Raw genomic sequence first — 22,907 nt, forward strand, 5'->3', positions numbered from 1 at the left:
ATAAGTAATCGATAACTTGGAAATAATCGATCGCTGATCGATACTCAAGATTTTTTGAAGGTCTGATTACCTATCAATTCTATCGGCTAATCAATATCTAATCCATCGATTATTTATCGATTACTCAAGATTATCGATTATATCGATTAACTACGCCTGGTATACCATCTGGAAATAAAATTCCACATAATCTGTCAAAATTTTGAAAAAAGTATCTGAAATTCCAGACTTTTCCAGCAAAAAATAATTGCTTTTGAGTTTTGTATTGGAAATCGATAGAAAATAGAAAAAAGGAATAATAAAATACCTTATAGTCTCCCTTTGTGAATAATGCAATCCTTCAGAATCTTGATTGTCGTTGTTTCACTGAGCAAATAAAAAGTTTTCAAAAAAGAAACTGAGAAAGAATTTCTTCCTACTTCCTAGTCAGTTCAGCAATACCATTTGATCGGAGTACGCTTTTAATCGTGAGGCGTCTTTTGTGTTGTCACTAATTATCATTCGGAAGTCTGCCCATCGTCCCTCGATCGAAAGACGTTTTAAGAAATATAATTTCTTTTAAATGTGCCCAACTGTTTAATTTGTTTTCGTTGTTTCCGAGGAAAACGGATTCAAATAAAAGCCTTGCTACACTTAATATGATGGTTATCTTGATATACGACTTATCTCTCATACCTTATGTATTTTCCACTTGAAAACTCAAAATCTGATTGGAATCACACGGATTATCATTTTGATTATAATCGTTGCTATTTTAAAATACCAAATTTCTATTAATTTTCTTGAAAAAGTACTTTTGAAGTATAGATAGACCTTTAAATTCCGATCGGGTAATCCGATTCGACGCTTTTAAACATAGCTCAGTCGGCTCAGACTGACTTGTATATTCTAGATTGGCCATAAGCAATAGTTGCTAAACTTTACAACATTTCAAAGCCTAACCCGACTGAGCTAAAATTATTCTCAGGTTAAAAAAGAAGATGAATTTTTCGATAAAAAGTGAGTTTACTTCACAGTTGGCTGTTGAAAAAGCAAACTGAAAGCATCACAGGTATATTTTTGAATCAAACTTATTACGAGAGATCTATACACAGGTTGAGATCACAAAATATAGTATGTGTACATACAGAACAGTGTATGTCTGCCTGCGCCTGGGTTGTCTATAATTATATTTCTATACTATAATTTTTGTGTCACTCTCCTGGTCCTGCTCTCTGGCCATTTGGACTGATGGTCTGTAAACGATATAGTCAGGCAGCTGAGGTCACATAAAAAAGTGCAGTAGCTACAAAGTTTGCGAACAAACTTTAAACAGTTGTTTTCAATAGATACGACCTTTCTGAACACAAAATCATCAACCGGACAGTTTGAAAATAATTACCGGACGCGTCCGAAAATATTTTCGTATTTGATGACGTCACAAGCAAAATGAAATACCGTAAACGGCCATAACTTGCAACACGGACTTAACTTGCAACAGCTTTGTTTATTTACGTTTTCTCCACGTTGATTGCTTCGTTTTCTTTCATTTTTTCAGGGAATGTTCAAAATGGTAAACTACACGTTAATGAAGCAAAAAAAACCCGATTGATTAATTTGTTGCGAAGATGAAGATGAGAAAGTGAAAATAATTAGGTCACTCCAATAAACCCCCACGTTTGGGCGATTGACGTCCTTTTACGATGCGATTTCTAGAAAGTTCGAAAGAAGAAAGACGAGGCCTTGCTGGGTCGAAATCCGCAGCTCGTACAGGTTTTCGTTCTTCCGTATTCTTCGATTGAAGTTGCTAGATTACATTTCACAACGAAGAGACGTTTCTACGCATAAATTGGATAATTATTAAAGTTGACATGTAAAGTTAATGAGCCATTGAAAGTTGAATCGCAATGCTGGAGAGTTGGAGAATTGATGACTCGTTAATTATAATATATATCCCGAGGGATTTTTACTACGAGTTGTAAAAATTATTTTTTCTATGTATTTATGAAAGCAAGTAATTCTCAGGGTATCGATTTCTATCACTTATCTTTCTTTGTAAAAGAGCGAACCCCCTGATTGAAACGTAAAAAGAATATACAAATTTGTGTTTCAAATACTTGCTGATTGGTAGAAATATCGGGTGTGTAAAAGATTCAATTGATGTGGGTGCCCCGTAAGATATCTTTTAGATTCTGTGGGCCCCTCCCTAAAAGACGGGTAACTAACATTTATTCTAAGTCCCGGGACTGGGTGCCCCGTACTCCATTAACAGAAAAAAATTATGTGAAAATGACAAGGCAAGATATATGTGCCGAATATCTCAATTACTCAGTGCTGGGGAGAGGGGGTTACCGTACATATTAATTTGTGAAAAGACATGTTGCTAAGTGCTTTTTGCACGTGCGTGAAAAATGCAACAGTTATTAAAGCTGTTAGAAGGAACCAATCAGAAAGCCATTGTCATCATTGTCATACTACACACATTTTTGGATAAAGGTAGCTTGAAAGAGAGAGTGAAGACATAATGTCTTACGTGTGTAGGCAAGAACATATAGATGCAGCGACAACAAGGTGAAAAGCGGAAAAAAAGGTAAGTGGATCGTTTTTTTATCATTTTTTACGTTTCTTTGACATTCTGACACCCCTGTCTCAGTGACATGGAAAGACCCATTCAGCAAGTGTATTATTGAGCAACTTGAAAATTTGTTTTTATGAATGTTATTGCATCTGCCTTATTTTTTGTGTGTTTTAATCCATACTGTATTGTCTACGACCACCCGGGGGAAGACTTTTTTTGGAGTCGGAATTCTCTCAATGGATACCCCTGTGGCAAAAATTTCGGCCCTGGTGGGAAAATACTTTAGAATTTTAGCCCCACTTGGTAATTAATTTTTATTTCATCCTCATTCGATAGTCAATGTTATTTCTAACTTTTCTTCCCTTTTGGCCGAGGTTCTCTCTCTCTGGAGGTAGATAATTTGCCAAAATTTAGTCATTTCAGTGGTCCGTCCATTGGTCTTTAGTCTGTTGTTCCACATGGGGGGGGGGCACTTAGGCAAAAATGGGCGATGGGTATGTGCGGACAGTAGGGGTCGGTTTTTTCACCTTTCAAAGTCTCTCTAAGGGTAGGAAAAATCAGACAGTTTTAAATTAGTCTCTCTAAGGGTCGGAAAATTCAGGACTTTTAGGAATTTTTTGATTTCCAGAGGGTATTTCTCTCTAAGGGTATGACTTTTTTCATAAATCGAAAAAAAAAAATACAATAAGTCTCTTCAAGGGTCACCTTTTTAGCAGAAATCAGTCTTTCTAAGGGTCAGTTTTCGGAGGTCCCGTCCACACATACCCCTCATTCGCCAACCCTAGTACCCCCCCCCCGGGAGTCCAATATGTTTGTTTAAATCTAACCGAGACGATTGATCAATATATTTACGTTTTGTCAGGCTTCCAGCCGATGTGAACGCATTTTCTAAACCCAAACGTACGTACCGAGGGTACAGTGACAGTCAACTAAAGGAAGGGTTACGCCTTATGCAAGATGAGGGGCTGACATCACGGGAAGCGGCAGCTGCAGTCGGCATAAAAAGCCATACGACACTTTGGCGTCATGCGACTGGTAAGTTTTTGGTTATTCCCTTGCTGGCAATATTCCCTCGTACTCATTTCCCTTTTCCGTGGATTGTGTATCGCTTGTTGGAATTATTGAAAAGTAGACATTCCTTTTTCACCGACTAAGTGTCCAATTTTTTCGTTTACGGGCTTGAAGTGGGGGGGGGGCTCAGTTACCAGATTAAATAGTTCTTGTTATTTTAACTTTTTGAGCAACTGGGTGTGTAGCACTCACAGAAGCACCATCTTTGTCCATCAGTGATATCAAAAAGTGATACTCTGACTACGCGATTGTGGGGTTCCTAGCGTGAACTATCTTCTCTTACATTTAACAAAAAACACGCCATTGATATACCTTCTATACCCAACGCCCTATTCAATATCACGTAAAAAAAGTTTACTTTTTTGGTTTCAGGAAAATCACAGAAAAAAGTTGGGCGCCCATTTGCCTTATCGGAACAAACTGAAAAGTATCTCGCTAGTTTGGTGCAAGAATTGGCAAGATGGCGCGTGCCTTTGGAAACACGCGATTTGTCGGGATTGGTTCAGTTTTACGTTCGACGCCAACGCCTATTGGTAACTACAGTTAACTTTTTTACATACGAGCTTACCATAGTTGAAACATGTGAAAGGCCTGGTGTTATTTTGTATTAGTTCTTGAGGCGCTTGAAACTAGGGGGTGGTGGTGCTTTTCCTGAATCACCTTTTTTTAGGATGCATTTTGGCACACGAGACCCAAGGTACTTTTCACCAAATACATTTTTCAATGATGTCATGCCGGAAAAGAAAAATTTTCGTTCGTTAACAAGGCTATTGTAAACACACTTAGCCATTAGAAAAAAGTTCCCCCGATCTTAACATGCTTAATGTATCATAAATATTGAATAGTTTACGATTTAAACGCTTCATTTGACATGAGAAAGGAATATATACTGAGACAGGGGTTGTGCAGGTGGAATGCTAGAAATTCAATTTCTCTCACAACCCCTGTCTCATTGAGCGATTTGGGAGAGGTCATTGTCTATTGTTGCATAGCTGATTTTTGTACTCTTGAATGTAACAACGATATGAAATACGGGAATCTCTTATTTAGTGATTTTTACTTTATAGAAATTCAGATCGCGGAAGGGCAGACCTTCAGACAAATGGGTGAGACGTTTTGTTCGACGCCACAAACTTTCCTTTCGGAAAGCTGACAAGCTGAAGACCGCTAGGGCGTCCGTAACACGTGACCAAATTATCAACTATTGCAGGAACATAGCAGAAGAGTTAGAAGGTAAGACAATATGCTCCTCTTTACGACGACCGTTACATTTACATTTACACGACCGCATTTTTATTTATTCAGTAAGAAATTCTTGAACATACGCACATTCGCTTCTCGCTTCTCGCTTCTCGAATTTAATTCCAAAGATTACCTGATCATTGATGTTTAAACCATTTGTTTTTTTTACAGGTGTACCAAACAACTGCATTTTTAACTTCGATGAGACCAATTTTGCCAACAACATCAACACTGGGAAGGTATATGTCCAAATTACGTGTATTTTTTTATTTTGATAGCGAAACTGTGCGCAATGGAGGGGTAGCACAAGCCTGCTTACACTGAATATGGCTAGATCATAAGTTCATTATTTTAAACGTTGCCAAAAATGTATGTTTATCCAAGCGAAGAGACGTTTTTTCTAAATTTGTTTGATTTCAATAGGGTTTTAACACCGAGCTTTATATGGACCCTAGTGAGGCAGTAATTATTTTGGTCAACTGCAAAGTCTTTTATCAGATTTTCTATAAGCGTGGTGCTCTAAGCACTACTGAATACCGTTGTAGATGCAATTTAAGCACTAGGTCAGGTTTTTCTTGAATAATTGTGATGACATTGCGCCCGTTGACGTAAATTTTGACAATGGCATTGCTTTTTCCTGTGGATACAACTTGAAATATAAGCCACTTACGGTGAATCTCGTGGTTGAATATGGGTTAATAACTTGAGGCCCTCTCTTTATATTGTAAGGTGATTGTGAAGCGTGGTATGCGGCGAGTGGAGAAAGTTGTGGACACCAGCAAACAAAACATATCCGTTATGTTTTGTGGTGACGCGGATGGCAATTTCCTCCCCCCAATGGTGGTATATAAATCCAAATGGGTTTGGGACAAATGGACGGAAGGCGGTCCTAGAGGTGAGATATGCCATTTCTTGTAATTAGCTCATTAACCTTGTCGCTTTTGCATTGTACTGATAGACAGAAGGTATTACCATTGTGTTGCTCTAATGGTAAAGTCGGACATTTTTCCACCCGTTTGTTCGGAGGTTAGGCAGAATTTCCGGAAATGTAACCCTTTTTAGACGTACTTGAACAGGCTAGGGGCACAACCTACATGTTTGATGAGAGAACTTTTTTATATTTTTAGGAACTGTTTATTCACACTCCGCAAAAGGCTGGTTCGAGACCCGTACGTTCGGGCAATGGTTCAAGTTGGTCCTGCTACCACACTTGCAAAAATTACCACCCGGAAAAAAAGTCATCATTGGCGACAATCTAGGATGTCATTTTTCTGCTGAGGTGTGTTATATTTGTGCGACACAAAACAAATCGGTTTTTTACTAAACTTTTCGCAATAAAACATGCTTGAAAGTGTCTCCGCTGAAAGTTTACATATCCACACAATTTCTTAACCCGACAGCAGTGAGCGTCATATAATAGCTATCTATCTTCTCTTAAACACAGGTCATTTCGCTATGTAAGGAAAATGCGATCAGTTTCTTACCTCTCGTGCCAAACTCTACCCATCTTTGCCAGCCGTTGGATGTGGCAGTATTCAAGCCACTGAAGCAAGTTTGGAGCGGTGTGCTAAGCAAGTGGCGCTCGGAGACAGGCATGAAAAAAGAAATCCCCAAGACATCGTTTCCCCTGCTGTTAAGGCGGACGTGCATGAACCTCACACCAAAGAACTTGAAGTCCGGTACGTTTTTTTACCACCATTCGCTTTGTTTACCACAAAGTGGGAGACATAAGGAGTATGTTGCCATCAATATTCGCTTTATGGGTAGGACATGTTTGCCCGTGATATAAAAGCATTTCTCCCTCAATTGAAAGATAATCCTTTTGATAAGAAAAGTTTCCCAAATTCGAAGAAAGAAAACAATGACGGTCGGCTTTCAAAACAGGGGTTTAAAAGTGAATAGTTGGGCTATTTACCAAAGCATTAAACTAATAGCTAGCTATTCTTTATAATTTTTAGGATTTCGTACATGTGGTATCGCTCCTGTGAACAAGGATGAAATCCTGAAAAAAATCCCCCCCGAGGAAAGAAATGTTACGGACGTTCTCAACCAGGGGACGGTAGAACTCTTGAAAGAAATGTACCCGAAAAACACAAGTAAGGCCACGTTATTTAAAAAGAACAATTCTGTGTGCTTGAGTATACATAGAATCGATTCTAAAGTATACCTTAAGTGGATAAATTTTGACGTTCATTTAATTTGGCGACTGGACAAAATGCGATTTTTTGGCGGGGATTTAATTTGGTGAATTTTGTTAAAATTCGCCAAATTTCCCTATTTTAATTCCCTCTAAAATTTATCCATTTGTGGTAATTATCGGTGAATTTAGTTTCCCAATATACCAATTATATATAATTGAAATATTACATTTCACAGCTCAGACACAGAAAAGAGGCCGTAAAGTCGAACCCGGCCGTAACGTGGCAGATATGAGCACGGACGAGGAAGACAGCGAAAGTGACACCGTGTTGGAAGAGGAAGAAGAAGAGGAAGAAGAAGAAGTAACGGACTGGTCCGACGAAGAAAGTGAAGACGAAGAACTGGACAATGAAGAGGATAATGAAGATCTTGGTGACCGACATGACTATTTTATCACGACTGAACATCAGGAAGAGCTAGATGAGGACATAGTAAGTGACATTCACTGCGGTATATAACTATAACCATTTGGGGCTATTTTTATCATGTCACCCTACATTTGCGAGGATATCGGAAGACCATAGGGATTATTCGACAATATCTTATTTATATAACCTCTATTATCAAATGGGTATGCGATTAGGCCGTCCCGGCCATCTTTGGAAAAGGACATAAAATGACACGCATGGTTGTGTACAAGTTTTAACCTCGATAATTTGCCCTTAAAGGATTATGCTGTTGACTACGAGTTCGACGAGAACGTTTCACCTTATGAGGAAGACGACGAAGACGACGAGCTGTCAGAGGGTGTTTGCACGGTGGAGATCAACAGGCCAAAACGACAAGAGCCATCGGCATGTCAAGTACACAACGAACAAAATGATGATGAAGAAGAAGCAGAAGGACAATGGAATTGTTTCAAGTGTAAAAAAGATTATGACGATGCCAATGAAGAAATGTAAGACTTTTTAATAGCATCTGCCGGTATATATTACATTCTTGATTGCCGTTGGAAGCATAGCAACATAGAACCAAAGGAAATTAGTCTCAGTTTTTAACACAAGACGACACAAGATTGGCTAAATAAGTTACTCATATCATGCTAAGGCTTACTCGTGGCCAGTGAAAAGCTCATAGGCACCAAAATAAGATCTAACATGTTAGCCTGAGTTTACAAGAGAAAAGTTATCGTTATTTCATAGATGGGTTGAATGCGAGTTTCACAAATGTCGGAAACGCTTCCACGTGGAATGCAGCGGAATTCGTGGTGGGCCCTACACCTGCGAAGAACAACTGAAAGATGTCAACTTCCGGTGTCGACATTGTCGTCGAATGAAATGATTTATTTTCGGCCATCCATGCATTTGTATTTGTAAACTATTTTTTCGTTTGTCAATATTCGTCAATAATATCTTCATTGCAAAGGAATCTTAAACGTTACAGACCTCTGTTTTTCGGGTTTGAGTTTTGTAAATTTACATTTTTTAAATTTTTTTTCGCTAAATTGAGCAAAATTCAGCTCATCCCCCACTTGTTTCCAGACTCCAGACCTTTTCAGGACCCCGTCTCCCGTCCATGACATATATCGAAAATAGTTACAGCTGTAAATAATAAGAGGGGTTCCTTATTTTACTCTGAATAGCCTGGCTTTAGTCTGATATTTACCTTATTTTGTGAGGATTCCTAGAGGTACCGCTACAACCCCTAAAAACAGTTTGAATCAGTCCCTCGACGGTTTATTTAAAGTAGCTGGGACTAAATGGCGAATTACAAAAAATACGCTGTGAAAGGAGAACAAAGAGATATTGTTTTTGAGTCTTTACCGGAAGGGGCAGATTTGTGTATATCAAATTCCCATCAAGTTTCAGGCCTCAATTCTGTGGTCCATCTTGTGTTTTCGGTCTTTGAAACATCCCCGGCTGATTACCGAAAAACAATTTTCATCAGCGATAAAATACTTTAGGCGTACAAACTTTCGCGAGCAGAAACTTTCGCGAGGATGAAAAATCGCGAAATTCACGACATTTACTTTAGCGAATTTAACGGGAAAATATTTTTCGCGAGCATAAACTTTCGCGAATGGCCCTTCCTAGAATTTTTAAAGACATTTACTTTCGCGAATAAGGCAAAAATTCGCGAAAATCGCGAAAGTTTCTGCTCGCGAAAGTTTCTACGCCTAAAGTACTACAACGTACGAGTCAACAACGGGTCACCGAGACAGGGGTGTCTTAAGGAAAGAAGGAACACTCGTGACATAATTACTTCGAGCTCCACCTCAAAGATCCATAATTCTTACAATACCCCCGTCTCAAATATCATAACGAACTCAACTAGACATTAAATTTTGGCATGTGATAAACAATTAAGTCGTGATTCCTCTTCTTTTGTTCCTTTGATACTGTGTGGTGTACTTCTTCGTCGTGTCTCTTTTCGTTTCTTTTTAATTATGCTATTAAATTTTGTTGAGAACAATTTTTTTTTCATTTGACAGTGTTGGCGCGTATTCAGTTTGTTGTTGTTATGAAATTAGCACCGTTGCAAGTTGTGGACTTTGAAGAACATTTTTTGGTCATCTTTGGATTAACGACGTTTTCGATTGAAGTTTCTGTTTGGATCAATGTATGGTAATCTAAAAAGTAATAAGGTAGAAGCTTATTTTGTGAAAGTTTCATTGCTATAACTTTTCTAGGTTAAAAGATATAGCTTCGTTTAGTCAAAAAACGCTGTTTTTCGTTGCAAGTTATGGCCGTTTACGGTATTTTATGAAAAAAAGCATAGACATATTATATACCAATCGACGCGTTCTTTGACGTAGATTAAGAAAAAGGTCAGTAACTATGTCTGAAAATTTGAAAATAAAAAGCTACAAGCTTCCGAAGTTTTGATGACGTCATATTTACACTTTCTTTAGGATCGATTTTCTCGAGTTAGGTTGAGAAATCATATATATCCACTTAAAAGTCTTCTATATCGATTTTTGAGAGCTCTCGAATGGCGGTCTTAGATTTCAAATTTGAGAAGTTTGAATTTTTGATTTTTTTTTCGTCTCGGACAGGTAAAATTGACGTTACGGACATAAAGGAAAAGCGTTCTAACTTTTTATAGCAAAATTTTCAGATATGGTTACTGATCATTTTCTTAATCTACGTTAAAAAACGCTTCAATCGGTATATAATATGTCTATGTTGGTTCTCAAAATTTTTTCAGTTAGCCTATGGGCACGCATGACGTCATCAGGTACTAAAATATTACCGGACACGTCCGGTAAGTAATTTCAACAACTCCGGTTGATGGTTTCTAGATATTTAGGTTGTATATTTTCAATTAAAAGTGGTTTGGGATTGTTCGCACCCCGTCCAATTATTTTGTGACCTCAGCTGCCTGTCTAATATCGTCCCTCCAGGATCCAAGTCAATTTTTTCAATCTGCAGACCTAGATAGGCGTGTCACAAATCGATTTTAAGTCAGAAGAACGTCAATTGACGTATATGGGTGGGTGGGTTAAAGGTTGTTGACGTTTTTCAGAAACATCGATTTTTCATTACATGCCAAATATTACTTCTCGCCATGTTTCTGTTTGATCGCTTCGTTTGTTTTGTTTTTGAAAACCAAAACAAACGGGCCGATGTTTATGTCTTTTCTTTGTTTGACGGCCCGGACGGCCCTTGAATTTTTGCAGATGGCCGTTCTTTCTGTCGCTACATACCGTGAGTGGTCCTAAATCCGACAGCCCTGCCTAAATAGACCTTTTTTCAAAGAGGCCACCCTGTTGAATAATTATGTAGTCCAGCAGAAAAAAATGATAAAACCATGCATAATTATTACAATATGCATGATACAGTAATTATGCATGGCTCTATCATTGTTTTTATGGCTGGACTACATAATTATTCAACAGGACGTCCTCTTTGAAAAAAGGTCTATCCGATGGGGCTTTTCAAAGATACAAACTAAAATAAAAACAAACCTTTCGCTGTGACGCAATGAAGATACCAAAGTGTCAACTAAACTGAGAGATTTGATACACTGAACCAATTGAACCTAATCACAATAATTGCTTATATATTCTAAACATATTTTTTTATTACAAAATTGCTAACGTTTTAAAAACTTGAGCAATGGATTCAGAATAATAGAGGTAATCATTTTAACAACTCACACTTTTTTGATCACATTAATTGACAGCTTGACAGATGTTTTGTTTCGAAAGTTCTTGCAATAGTTTATTGTTCAACTTGGAGAGGGAATGTTTGTAAACATAGAATTTTTTTTCATAGCAGTTATTTGGGGGGGTCAGATTTAGGCAGGGCTGTCGGATTTAAGACCATTCACGGTACTACGGAGATAATTAATTACGGGAATTTTGTGAACAAGTTTAGAAATTATCTCCGTTTCTTTTTTTTTCAAATATAAACTATGCGAGCCGTAGTGAAAATCAAGATGACTGACGAAACAGCAATGAAGGCAGTTTTTATTGATTTTCGGGGATATCAAGGTGTTTGACGTTTTTGGGTGTGGGTGGGTGGGTCAGCTTTTAAAACGTCAATTGACGTTCTTCTAACCTAGAATCGATTTGTGACTGACCCCTTAGGGACAGTAAACTCGGTAGCTTATCAACTGACAACAACGACAATTCAAATTTCGCGGCAAGGGAGAACGTAAACTCACATAATTTGCATAATTATTCGTCGTTGACTTAATTCGTTTCATATCAAAAATATGAAATCACACCACACACAGAACATAATATCCAAAACATTATTTAGAATTTTTTGGACCTACCCCGGTGGGGTGGAGGTCCTATAAATTCACCTCTGTCCGTCCGTCCGTTCGTTACCAGCTTTTCTCGAGATTGAATCATAGGAATCATTTGATTTTTGGTTCAAAGGTGCAAAACGGTGGTGGCCAAAATGTGACGGAGCCCGATTTTCGAAAAAAAAAATTTTGGGGCAAATTTGGGCCAAAAAACGGCTAAAAAGCAGGTTTTTTGGACTTTGTGAAAAATTGGATCATTAATTTTTTCTGATTTTTTGCATGGAAGTAGGGTACCATCATAGGTAAAAGATGGCTCAAGCAGATTTTTGCAAAAAAATTTATTTGGCTTAAAAAACGCATGTTTATCTATAAGAACCACTATTAATAAGCATGCATCAATGTTCTTAGTCAAATTACTCAATTTCTTTATGAGATAGAAGTTTTTTGGACCTACCCCGGTGGAGGTCCTATAAATTAACCTTTGTCCGTCTGTCCGTCCGTTAGTTACCAGCTTTTCTCGAGATTGGCTCATTAGTTTTTTCTGATTTTTTGCACAATGATGCAAAATGGCAATGCCCAAAATGTGACGGAGCCCGATTTTCGAAAAAAAATTTTGGGGGGCAAATTTGGGCCAAAAAACGGCTAAAAAACGGGTTTATTGGACTTTGTGAAAAATTGGATCATTAATTTTTTCTGATTTTTTGCACAAAAGTAGGGTACCATCATAGGTATAAGATGGTTCAAGCAGATTTTTGCAAAAAAATTTTGTTGGCCCAAAAAACGCATGTTTATCTATAAGAATCGCTATTAATAAGCATACATCGATGTTCTTAGTCAAATTACTCAATTTTTTTATGAGATAGATGTTTTTTCTGCTTAAGAGGGCTTACTTTTGAAGAAATATGTGTGTTTTAGTCAGGAAATTTGGGTTGCTTGGCGTGTTTTTATAGAAAAACTGGCCAAATTCGATATTTTTTTATAAGCACATTATCAATTACTTAGGTATTGGCTTTTCTCGAGATTGGCTCTTTCATTCTTTATGATTTTTTACACAAAGATGCATAACTATAAACCCTTGAATGTGACAGAGCCCGATTTTCGAAAAAAAATGTTTTGGGGCAAATTTGGGCCAAAAAACGGCTAAAAAACGGGTTTTTTGGACTTTGTGAAAAATTGGATCATTAATTTTTTCTGATTTTTTGCACGAAAGTAGGGTACCATCATAGGTATAAGATGGCTCAAGCAGATTTTTGCAAAATAATTTTGTTGGCTCAAAAAACGCATGTTTATCTATAAGAATCACTATTAATAAGCATACATCAATGTTCTTAGTCAAATTACTCAATTTTTTTATGAGATAGATGTTTTTTCTGCTCAAGAGGACTTACTTTGAAGAATAGGTGTGTTTAGACAGGAAATTGGGTTTTTGCTTGGCGTGTTTTTTATAGAAAAACTGGCCAAATTCGATATTTTTTTATAAGCACATTATCAATTTACTTAGGTATTGGCTTTTCTCGAGATTGGCTCTTTCATTCTTTATGATTTTTTACACAAAGATGCATAACTATAAACCCTTGAATGTGACAGAGAACCCGATTTTCGAAAAAAAAAAAAAAAAAAATGTTTTTTTGGGCAAATTTGGGCCAAAAAACGGTTAAAAAACAGGTTTTTTGGACTTTGTGAAAAATTGGATCGTTAATTTTTTCAAATTTTTTGCATAAAAGTAGGGTACCATCATAGGTAAAAGATGGCTTGAGCAGATTTTTTGCAAAAAATTTTGATGGCTCAAAAAACGCATGTTTATCTATAAGAATCACTATTATAAGCATACATCATGTTCTTAGTCAAATTCTCATTTTTTTTAACATGAGATAGAGGTTTTTCCTTTCTAACGAGTGTTTAGACAGGAAATTTTGTTGTTTGGCATGTTTTTATTGAAAAACTGGCCAAATTTGATATTTTTTTAAAGCACATTATAATTACTTAGGTATTAGATTGATTGGCTCTTTCATTTTCTACGATTTTTTGCATAAAGATCATAAATTATAACCCTCAAGTGACGGAGCCCGATTTTTGGAGAAAAAATTTTGGGGTATAGTTCAGCTAAAAAACGGCCATAAAAGGGTTTTTTGGACTTAGTGAAATATTGGACCATTGTTTTTTTTCTGATTTTTTGTATGAAGTAGATAAAAGATGGCTCAAGCAGACTTTTGATAAAAACGAATTTTTCAGCTCAAAGAAGCATCTTTATCAATAAGAATCACTATTAATAAACATATATCAATGTTCTTAGCCAAATTACTCAATTTTTTGGAGATGTTTTTTTGCTCACGAAGTCTTGAATATGAAAGAACATTTCAAGAGCATGAAATTTTGGTTTCCAAACGTTTTTTTATAAGAAACAAACGACTAATTTTAATAGATCGTCACTATGTGTGTTCTGAATGATTGTTTAATGGTCACGTCACGTAGATATCAATTATAAACGTGTTAAATGCATAATCCAGGTAGGTCTATCAAAGTATCACTTGTTTATTTTGTCTTTTTTTCTATCTTCTGATTGGCTCTTATTGTAAGATCAAATAAACAAACTCACCGTCTTACAGTTTATGCGCTCCTTTTGTAAAATATAAAATGAAATTCTATTGTAAAGTGTGCCGATGGAGAGTGAAAGAAAAATTTGTTCATTTTTTTCAAAAATTTATGTTCGTGTTTTATGGAAAAGTCAACAAGAGACAATTCGTTTCTTCAGTGATAATTTTGTGTTTTGACATAAAAGTATTTTGTATGATTTTTACAAAGCTCATCATAAAAATAACCTTCAACAAAATAAATAAAAATAACTTTAGACTAGCAGGCTAAAATACCGTATATATACAAAACAATGTAATCAATCCCCCCCCCCCCAAAAAACATTTTCTTGAGTCTTGAATTTGTATAGCTGTCACTGAAAATAAGCACCGACAATTTTATGTTCTTCAAAAACGAAAGATGTCATTGTCTGTAAAATCGAGCATAAAGTCTCAAATTCATAAAACAACAAGAAACCACAACCAGTCAAAAGCCAAGAACTGTCTATCATCTATCCATTACAGTATAATACAATATCATGCCATGCAATCCAATCAGAATACAGAACTACAGCATAGGATCTGTACAAGTACTCTCTCTTATATATTGCCACATACGATAGTCAATGTTCAATCACAATACATTATTAATTGCCATTCTGGAAACAAGCAACTTTTGCTGTCTTTACGACGAATAGCATTCTTTTTTCTTCATCAGTTCAATTCTTCCCAAAAACAAGAGAAGCACTACGGTTTGTGTAATTAAAATGGAATTAAAATATGTGATTACTAAAACCTGTAAATGCATAATTAGAATAATTAACATAATATATGCATGGATCGTGCATCGCGCATCGTGAATCGTTGGATCGCGCATCGTAAATTACACAAACCGGAAGCACTATCAGGTCGGGATCAGGTCTTGAAAACTTTTTCTGATACAGTATTCCAAATATATCTCTCGGCTCTCTCATGGTAATAGTCTCACATCATAATATAATCGAAGAAAGATCTTGCATTCAATGAGTCTCATCCTCTTCTACTCGTTTTCTGATAAAATAATTATAAACTTCTATCGCTCACGAAAACTCCGGATTTTTTACCACGTGACCCACTCTGGCCAATCTGAAGCTCACCGAATCCTGCGCTCACCAAACCTAAATCTTAGGGGTCACCTGAATTCTTAGGGGGCACCTAAAACCTGCTGCCAAGCCATGACATGTCAATATTAGACGATTCTACGGTAGAAGATGCTCTAACTTGAATTTTTTTTAACTGACTGTTTTTAATGTCAAAATTTCAAAAAATCATCAAAAACAGCGAGAACACTTTTGATACTTACTAGTACCTTATTTACACATTAAAATATAAAAAAATTCAACTGTGTTTATCAAAACTCGTTACATAATTTAAGAATACAGTAAAACAAGCTATTCCCATGTGGAATATTATTTTGGAAATGTTTTGGAAATCTCCAAGAGAGGTTTTGATGTAAATGTGTGTGCTATGTGAGAAAATTTTTGAAAAAATAGATCACCATTCCTCGACTAGTTGCTCAAAGAACTTGCAGACATTGTCATTTTGTCTTATTTATAGCGTGATTGCTGTTTTAATGATTTTTTGAAATTTCAACATAGAAAAAAAGTTTGAAATAACTTTCCAACTACTTTTTTAAATTTAATGTACAATGGCTCAAAATTCAAGTTAGAGTATCCTCTATACAGGTTTTTTTTTTAAGAAACTAGTTTTACCAAGCAGCCTCAATGTTTCTTAAGAAATCGGCCTTTTGAGCCTTTCTTACATGTTTCTAAACTTTTTGACATAATCAGCCTTATAGAAGGCTGGATTGGAAGGTTCTTAAATAAAAACCGAATTAAAAAATGTTATTTTCTCATTCTCAGCCTCAGCATGTTTCTTAGATGTTTCTTAGTTTTTAGGGATTCTGAGCCTCATGTTTCTTAAAAGTGTGTTTCTTAAAATAAAAAAAACGTGTATATACAATAAAAAAAGAATGAATAAAAGATTCAAATCCTGAAGCTCACAATATATCGACAAACCTGTACTCTATACTTTTTTTGGTGCACCCGGTATAATAATGTGGATTTTAAACAAATCTTTGGCAAATTGGCGTTTCACCAGAGTGATAAATTTGTAACACTATTTCAAGCTTAAAGTTGGATTTTTATCGTTCCACTGTTTTGTTTTGAATAAATTTATTCAAGACTATCAAAACTAAAATTAAGGTTACTTGTTCACAATTTCAATCCCCTTCAAAACAAAACAACAAAATGGTCAATCTCACTAAAGCAAAACATTGCCGCTACGGCATTTTTTCTGGATAAAAATTCTGGTCAGGTGACCATCCGTGATTTTAGACCAATGAAAACGCTTCATTTCCCCGGATTAAAGTTGTGTCTACACTAACAGCGGGAAATAGCTAGAAAAAGAGAGAAAAAACCAGGGGTCAAATTAAATTTTCTCCCTTCTTGCGGCAAACATAAAAGACTTTAAGAGGCCATTTACTTAAGAAAGGGTTGTTATATCATAAATAAATTATGTAAGTAAGTGATATTTTAAGTAACAAGTTCATTAACAATTTTGTTTTGAAGTTTGTTTTTAAAAACAAAACCCCCGTGCTAGATGATAATTTCATTTTCTTAACTTATGGACCCATTTGGAAGTATTTGTAATACAGATCATTTGGCAGTGTAGTTGCAGCCTATACAAGAATTGGAATCTAAAGTCTGAAGTCGTAACTCCTTGCCAGTGACCCCGCAGAGAAATTTTTAGTTGGCAGACACTGACTTTAGGTTGGTTTGGAAATCGTTTTATTTTGAAATGTAATCTTCACTTTAGATGAATACTTTTATTTATTTGGATTCATGAAAGGTTCAAGGTTTGTTTACTTTCTATTTCAGATTATTTCATTGATTTATTGAGTTGTAATAGCTGATTAAAAAACGAAGATTTTTGATAGTTATCAGCGTGGGCTTGGCCGCCATTTTGAATTTCGATTTTTTTGCTCCTGTACTCGGCAATTTAGAGGTTGTTCGTAATACACGATTTGGCTTACGCGTAACACTTGTGAAATCTAATGGTAGAGTTTTCCACTTTATTAAATCAACATACAAATAATAAAGAGTAATATAATAAAGTCATCATATTCAAAATGCTCTATTTCAAGGCAAAATTGGCAGGGTCGTAGTCAGCAGCCTGACTTTGGAATGTTAAAATCTCCATATCACTGAAAATGAAAATGAGGTTAATACTCAGCAGAAAACTTTCAACCCAAAGCAAAGCAAAGTTAAAGAAAAAAGGAAAAATGAACCCAACAATGACTTTAAAAAGCAATGTAACGATAAATTTGTAACAAAAACTGCAAAAATTGGGGTAATTCTGGGAGAAGACAAACCGTGGACCCCTAATATGGACCCCCAATATGGACCCCAATATGGACCACCAATATGAACCCCTAATGGACCCCCTTTTAAATGGTGAGAAAAGCATTGTGGGTATTCCCCAACATTAAATAGGTCGTTATTTGTGCTATATTAGTCGTCCTATATAATATAAACATATTACATACAACAGTTATAGAGTTACATGATACATTCTGTTATTTAGACATAAATTCAGTTCGTTCAGGGTGATTTGTTCTATTGTTGAAATGTTGACACAATGTTGATATTTGAGAAAAATATTGACAGAATCATAAAATATGACGTCTCTCAAGAGAAAAACATTCAAAATATTTATTATACTGAAAGTGATGTAGATAGTGTGAATGGATATAAAAAGACACCAATCAGAAGCTTGTGACTTCTCAGAGAGGGTTGTTTTAGAGTGATGAGCTTGACCAGATAGTTTATTGTTATTTTCATGACAAAAAGACATTTGCTAATCAAAATAATATTGAATTCTTTAAATATGACATCTGTTAAGACAAAATCACAAAATAATAGAAATGAGCACGAGTCTGCTAATGTCACCCATTTTCGGTTTTGTCAACTTTTCAACTTTAAGGCTCCAGTGAAAAATCTAGGTGCATGCAATAATGATACCAGCTGATGTTTTTTATCAGTCTTGATACTGGCAAGCTTAAACAGTCATTTTTTCACTTTACAAAGTACACAGTTTTTTTTTTCAGGACAGCTTTTTACATCAAAATGTGAACGGAAAATGAGGTTTTTAGCAAATTTTTTCAGGACAGCTTTTTACATCAAAATGTGAACGGAAAATGAAGTTTTTAGCAAATTTTTTCAGGACAGCTTTTTACATCAAAATGTGAACAGAAAATGAGGTTTTTAGCAAATTGTCTAAGTTCATTATTTAATAATCTAGGCCAATCATGTCTGATCATACTTAATTTTTCTTTTTATTACAGCCAAGGGATATGAAAAACAAAATCTACAAAAAGATTTTTCAAAATGAAGTTTTTCCCAGAATAAATGCAAAAAGTTGCGGACATAACTTTTTCCGTTCACAAAGTTATGTCCGCACACAATTGATTTGCTAGAGAAGTGAAAGTGTTAATATCTATAGTTATTTGATTTTTAACCCTTCCCATCCATTAGAGAACCAAACCAAGTAACACTAAAATACCAGTTGTCCTTCATTGAAAAATATTCCATTTTGAAGTGAACAAGGTATGATTTCCATTCACAATTTTGAGTTATGTCCGCACATTATTTTATCCTTTAAATTTTCAAAGGAGTTATTCTTACTCAGCTGAATCATTTTTCTATATCAAGGGTCATATTTGGGGTCATTTTATACAAATTTGAAGTCCCAAAGGCTATTTGTTGGGAGACGGTGAAACAAAATAGTCTCTCCAAAAATTAGTTATGTCCGCAACAAAAAGTTATGTCCGCAACAAATCATGAAGTTTTCTCAGCCCCCAAACAGCATTTTTAGGTTTCTTTGACAAATTATTGCATTTGGGGTCATTATAAGTTGGTCAAAACCAGAAAAAAGTCTGATAATTTTCCATTGGTAAGATTGTCTGGCATGATGTTTTATTATATGGCAGTAGTGCTTAGGCTATTAGAAATAGAAAACAAATACTCTGATGCCAAGTTGAAGTCCAAAATTAAAATTTTAACAGAAAAATAACCTTTTTGTTTCTTTGAAAATGATGGTTCTGAGCCTGTGAGCTTGAATAAAGGATAAATCGTGCATTAATTTGCATATTAAATTCATTGTGTAGTGTACACACAACATAATCTACTACACATTCACTTACAGACTGGTTAGAATTGCTCCAATTGTTCAAAACAGAGTCATATTCTGTAGCAAATTGTATGTTGCGGACATAACTATTTAAAGTATTTTATCAGATTTTTGACCCCCTTAAGTGTCTTAAGCAGTTATGCTAACACTTTGACAACACTAAAGAGTTACATTTGTAAAAACCATGCATTTCCTTGTTTTTTTTTAATTTTTTGTGTCCTCTAGAGGGTCGTTCTTCTATTAGAAACATGAGAAAGTTCTAATATCATTGATAAGTCTTCTTTTGTTCTTTTCAAAGAAAAACATGTAATAACTGAAATCAAACCAAACCAAATCTTTTGGTTTTATATTGATTTAGTCTCTATAATATTCCTTAAATTTTTGGCAATAGAAAAGACACTCCAAAATCTTTAATTAATGATGTATAATGTTCTAGGTTCTACCCTAAGAAGAAAAAGTTATGTCCGCAACACAGCATTATTATACATTTAACCCTTTCTATTGAAAAAGTTTAGTGACTCTCAAGGAAAAATCATATTTAATGATTATGAAAATGTACAACAGTTGATGTCAAGCTCAAATCTTAACTTTTAAGATTAGATTTTAACAAAAAATTATATTATTGGATTCTCTTTTACAATAAATCTTCAATTTTCAGGAAATCATAGTTACAAAGACCTTTCAAGACAACAAATTTCAATGATTAAGTTTTGGTTCAAGTACAGCAAAGTATTAAAAGCCAAATAATAACTCAATTTAATGTTTATTGCTGATTTTAAATCAAATTTAACAAAAAGTTATGTCCGCAACCAACAAGGTTTCATTTTCTAATTTTTATTTGCTAACTGAATATAGCAAACTTTTGGTTTTTTCGAAGCCTTGTGATGAGTCCTTCAAATCTAAAATGAAATTACCTGACCATAGCCAGTTTTCTTTTCATGAAGTCAAACTTTATGGGAATATTTTTTAGTATTTTAGATTTTATTTTGAAAAAAGCGTCAGAATTTGAAAAATATGCCATACTGGAAGGTAAAAATTGCTTTTCAATGCAGCTTAATATATTAGCCATGAACTGAAATCTAAGACAAGTATTAGATAATGCATATTTTATCTCAAATTAAGTGTAAACTACAAAGAGTTTTTTGCCAAATTTGTCTGATTATAACTACTCTAGGTTAAATTTATGGACCAAGCCAGTTTGATTAAGCCCTGATACTTATGTTTTTTGAAAATTGAAGTCATTAATAAAAAAATTATCTAGGAACAAAAGTGAAATTCAAAACTTTATTTTTTCCAAATTTTTTCACCTATTTGGGTGACATTACCAGACTCATGCTCCTATACCCAATGTGATGCTGGTAGTGTGATCGGATATAAAATGCTGTCAGTCAGAAGCTAATGAGCTCTCTCAGATAGTGGTTTTAGATTGATGGCACATGAGGCCCGAGTTACATTGAAGAGTTACATTGAAGAGTTACATTTAGGAGTGTTCGAGTTGCTAGTATAACTTCCTCTAAAAAATAAAAGTTTAATATCATAGGAGGGACTTTTTATGTAGGTATCATCCACGAAATCTTTTTTCAGGGGCAAACGATATGGGTAATATTATGAAAGTTTGAGTTACTTGAGTTGTAACTCGGCTCTTCATGTCTCAATCTATGGTTTGTTAATCCTAAAAACATTGTCCTTGAGTATATCCATATTTATTTGGACTGAGCAGAGCAGCTCAAGTAAAAAATCAAACTTTTTTGACATGAAAGGTTCAGGCTCTCAGCAGAATGTTAAGTTCGAATAACTCGGAATAACTCGGAATAAATCTTAAAAAGACTTATCGTACTCAATGTGATATTGGAAGTGCAAATAGACATAAATTGTTTCAAACTAGAGTTGTTCAGAGCTGTTTTTGGTATTTCTTGCCGTTTTTGAGGGGGTCCATTAGGGGTCCATATTGGTGGTCCATATTGGGGTCCATATTGGGGGTCCATATCGGGGGTCCACGGTTTGTCTTCTCCCGGTAATTCTTCAAGATCGTTGCATTTAAGTGATAATTTTTTGCTGTCAAACAGCATTCAAAGAACATTTTTAAGATCTAAAATTGTAAGGCAGTATATATCCAGTAACAAATATGAAAAGGAACAAAATCTTGATAAAAATGTAACAATTTTAGCATTATTGAGGGAAGGTCACAATTTTATCAATATTTTTAATTCAATGGTGTTACAGAGTGTAATGAAGGGACCCAGTACTTGAATAGTTTTAACTAATTTGTGGGTCAGTTTCTCTAAAAGTAACTGCAGATTACAGTTATATGATCAAAAAGTTCACTGAAATGAACCTCTTTTATCAAATTTTGACAAAGCTAATACATTTTGTATCATTGCTAAGGGTAATTTCTGAAAATTTGAACGCTCCAATTTCAAAAATGATAATTTTATAACAAAAAAAACAATTTTATTAAATTTTGCAGTGTCCCAAATTCTGCTTCATATTTTTGTTCTATAAGTCTTTAGCTTCAGGATTCTGATTGGAATATTTCCTGAATTTTGATTGGTTGAAAGTTTCTGAGTGTGAATTCTGATTGGATGAATACCTGAAAAGTAAACAATAGTATGTAAGTATTTTGCTTATTGAAACCTAAAGATTTCCAGGGGGTTTTATTTACTTTGTATTTATCAATTAAGCCTACAAAGCACCAAGAAAAAAAACCCAACATAGAACAGGTGTATTTTGTAATACAGAATTTGATATTGTGAAACTTTTTTAAATTCTATCTTAAGATTTTTTCTCAATGCGCCGTAACTATGGCTGGGGTACCCGTTGCTTGTTGAAAATGAAACAGATTACAGCAAAAATTCCTCAAAAATAGCGATTTTTGTAATACCTCAAATATTGATACTTGACTGTACTGAAATGGGTTACGAGTTTGTACCAGGTTGCCCGGCTTTGCCGGTCCGAAGGAGTAACCCTCACACCCGGCCGGCGGAGCACCCACACCCACCTATGTGATTATAAACAGTTAGCCTAGCTCGTGAGGTCTGCTCACCTGTATGTATACACTACTATACATACTTTTATAAATAATTTCAAATTTCGTATTTTTGCAGTGACTGGGTTAGCATAATGCCAGCATGCCGGGCTCAGAATCACTGGCAAATTACTTTTTTGGTGGTTCGAGCTGGGTTCAAATCTACAGTTTTGAAAAAATTCCGAGTCACAAAGCGTTCTGAGTATTTAGCTACACGTGTGAGCAGGGTGTGTGTGTGTAATTTTGAATTGCTAATTACTTCTTCAAATTACGTACTTTTTAAATGCTTTAAAAATACATTTGGTTGTGGCCCTTTGTG

The 22,907-nt window shown here is 35.2% G+C and overlaps 1 protein-coding gene across 1 annotated transcript; it reads left to right on the forward strand.

The window, feature by feature from the left end:
- The first annotated feature begins 2,199 nt into the window (after positions 1-2,199).
- LOC136809518 (uncharacterized) lies at positions 2,200-8,449 on the forward strand. The gene is made up of 12 exons (XM_067066057.1): positions 2,200-2,569; positions 3,420-3,592; positions 4,001-4,161; positions 4,696-4,861; positions 5,042-5,109; positions 5,600-5,765; positions 5,998-6,149; positions 6,315-6,549; positions 6,829-6,966; positions 7,247-7,500; positions 7,738-7,967; positions 8,212-8,449. The coding sequence occupies exons 1-12, from the start codon at positions 2,535-2,537 to the stop codon at positions 8,348-8,350; spliced, it is 1,917 nt and encodes a 638-aa protein (XP_066922158.1). The 5' UTR covers positions 2,200-2,534; the 3' UTR covers positions 8,351-8,449.
- The last annotated feature ends 14,458 nt before the right edge of the window (positions 8,450-22,907 follow it).

Source organism: Clytia hemisphaerica, unplaced genomic scaffold (genome assembly GCF_902728285.1).
Source record: "Clytia hemisphaerica strain Z4C2 unplaced genomic scaffold, Clytia hemisphaerica genome assembly, whole genome shotgun sequence".
NCBI lineage: Eukaryota > Metazoa > Cnidaria > Hydrozoa > Leptothecata > Clytiidae > Clytia > Clytia hemisphaerica.